We start from the raw sequence: 1730 nt of genomic DNA, 5'->3' as shown, positions 1-1730 counted from the left end.
TCCTCACCCTGGACCCACATCTGATGATAACCTGGTCACAAATCAATCTTGGAGAACCAAGATGCACCTTGAAGCTGGTCGAAAAGATCGTCAATCCTTGGGAGGGGATAACGGTTCTTTAATGTTACCTTATTCAACTCCCGATAGTTAATACACATTCAATGAGACCCATTATTCTTCTACACAAATAGAATCGAGACTCCCCATGGTGAACTGCTTAGCCTAATAAATCTCTTGTCTAACAGATCCTGCAACTATGTAGACAACTCCTGCATCTCGGGAGGAGCCAGCGGATACAGTGCTTTGGCTATCGGAGCCACACCTGGAACCAAGTAAATCCTGAACTCCACCTGTCTTTGTGGAGGTACCATTGGAAAATCCTCCGGGAACACATTCGGATAATCCCGAACGATGGGCACATCATCCACAGTCACCTTACCCTTCTCCCCGATATGCATGGCATATGCGATAAAACCCAAACAAACCTGATGAAGATAGCGTCTGTCACTCAATGAAAAACACATTAGAGGCCCATACTGTTCTCTCTCACCCAGAATCACCATGTATCCCCCACTTGGGGCCCGAACCCGAACCAACTGCTCCTCACAGTTGATCACTACCTCATTAGGGCTTAAACAATCCATGCCCATGATAACATTGTTCCCAAATAGAGGACGGGGAACCAAATTAACCGAATACTGCTCGTCGAATAACTTGCGAGTACAACCTCGATGAACCCTCGCAAACTGAATAGACGTATCATCAACAATCTCAACATCTAGAGGACAATCTACCTCTGTCGGAGCTCCAGCAAATCTCTTGATAAGCACAAGAGATACAAATGATCGGGTAGCCCCCAAATCAAATAGTAGCAAAGAAGAGATGTCGTTCACAAGGAAAGATCCTAAAATATAATAGATAAACATAAGAAACAATTCAATATAAATAAAGAGATAAGGAGAAGATACATACCCATCACAATATCGGGAGCTGCACCACCTCCTCTACCATAAGCTGGAAATCCCTACTTTTTGCCGCAGACCCATCTGCCCGACCCCGGTAGCCATTAGTAATCTGGAGAGTCGCAGGAGTGGGTGCTGACACTGGTCCTGTTGTAGCCAAACTCGGACAATGACCCTTCTTGTCGCCCCTATGATTGCAATGAATGAAAATCACACCAGATATAGGGGTGATGGTGGTGGCAGCAGTACAATCTCTACCGATATGACCAGTCGAACCGCACATGAAGCAACCAAAACCACCCACCATGAATGTCCCCTCGTGCGACCTGTCACACTTTCCGCAACGGCCTTGACCCTGCTGGCCCTTACCTCTCGTGTCAACCACCCTGGGCCTCTTACCAGAATGCTCAACATTAGACACTGAATATGTCTTCCTCTTCTTCTCCATCTCCAAATCAATCTCCCTCTCTCTAGCCTTCGTTATCATGTCTTATAGCATCTTGCATCTAGATCGGCTAACAAATTGTCGAATATCACTCCTCATCATCTATAACACCACAGATTCAAAAGGTCAAGAAAGGAAAGAAAACCCCAAAGTCAACAAGTCTACTCGTCGAGACCAGGGAGGAACTCGACAAGTGGGAGTGGGTTCCATGTCGCGGATTAAGTGGTTGACTCGCCGTGTCAGGAGACTGACTCAACGAGTTTGGCCTGGTTTGGGAAACCCTAATTTTGGGACTTGGTGCCCTATTTAAGCATCATATTCTC

At 46.2% G+C, this 1730-nt stretch overlaps 1 protein-coding gene across 1 annotated transcript; it reads right to left on the bottom strand.

The window, feature by feature from the left end:
• Positions 1-254: 254 nt before the first annotated feature.
• Positions 255-1410, bottom strand: LOC145049319 (uncharacterized). Its single transcript, XM_078997745.1, has 2 exons — positions 1029-1410; positions 255-904 (listed from the first exon to the last, which is right to left on the bottom strand). Exons 1-2 carry the CDS (start codon positions 1408-1410, stop codon positions 255-257), a joined length of 1032 nt encoding a protein of 343 aa, XP_078853871.1.
• Positions 1411-1730: the final 320 nt, after the last annotated feature.

This window comes from Lactuca serriola, chromosome 5 (genome assembly GCF_051521515.1).
Source record: "Lactuca serriola cultivar US96UC23 chromosome 5, Lser_US96UC23_V15, whole genome shotgun sequence".
NCBI lineage: Eukaryota > Viridiplantae > Streptophyta > Magnoliopsida > Asterales > Asteraceae > Lactuca > Lactuca serriola.
This window is presented reverse-complemented; position numbering and strand designations above follow the sequence as displayed.

Excerpts from the sequence above, each read along its gene's own strand:
- LOC145049319 (XM_078997745.1), bottom strand. The coding sequence starts at position 1,410 with ATGGAGAAGAAGAGGAAGACATATTCAGTGTCTAATGTTGAGCATTCT. Across the intron at positions 905-1,028 it reads AGATGGGTCTGCGGCAAAAA|GATCTTTCCTTGTGAACGAC; the intron begins GTAGGGATTTCC and ends ATTATATTTTAG.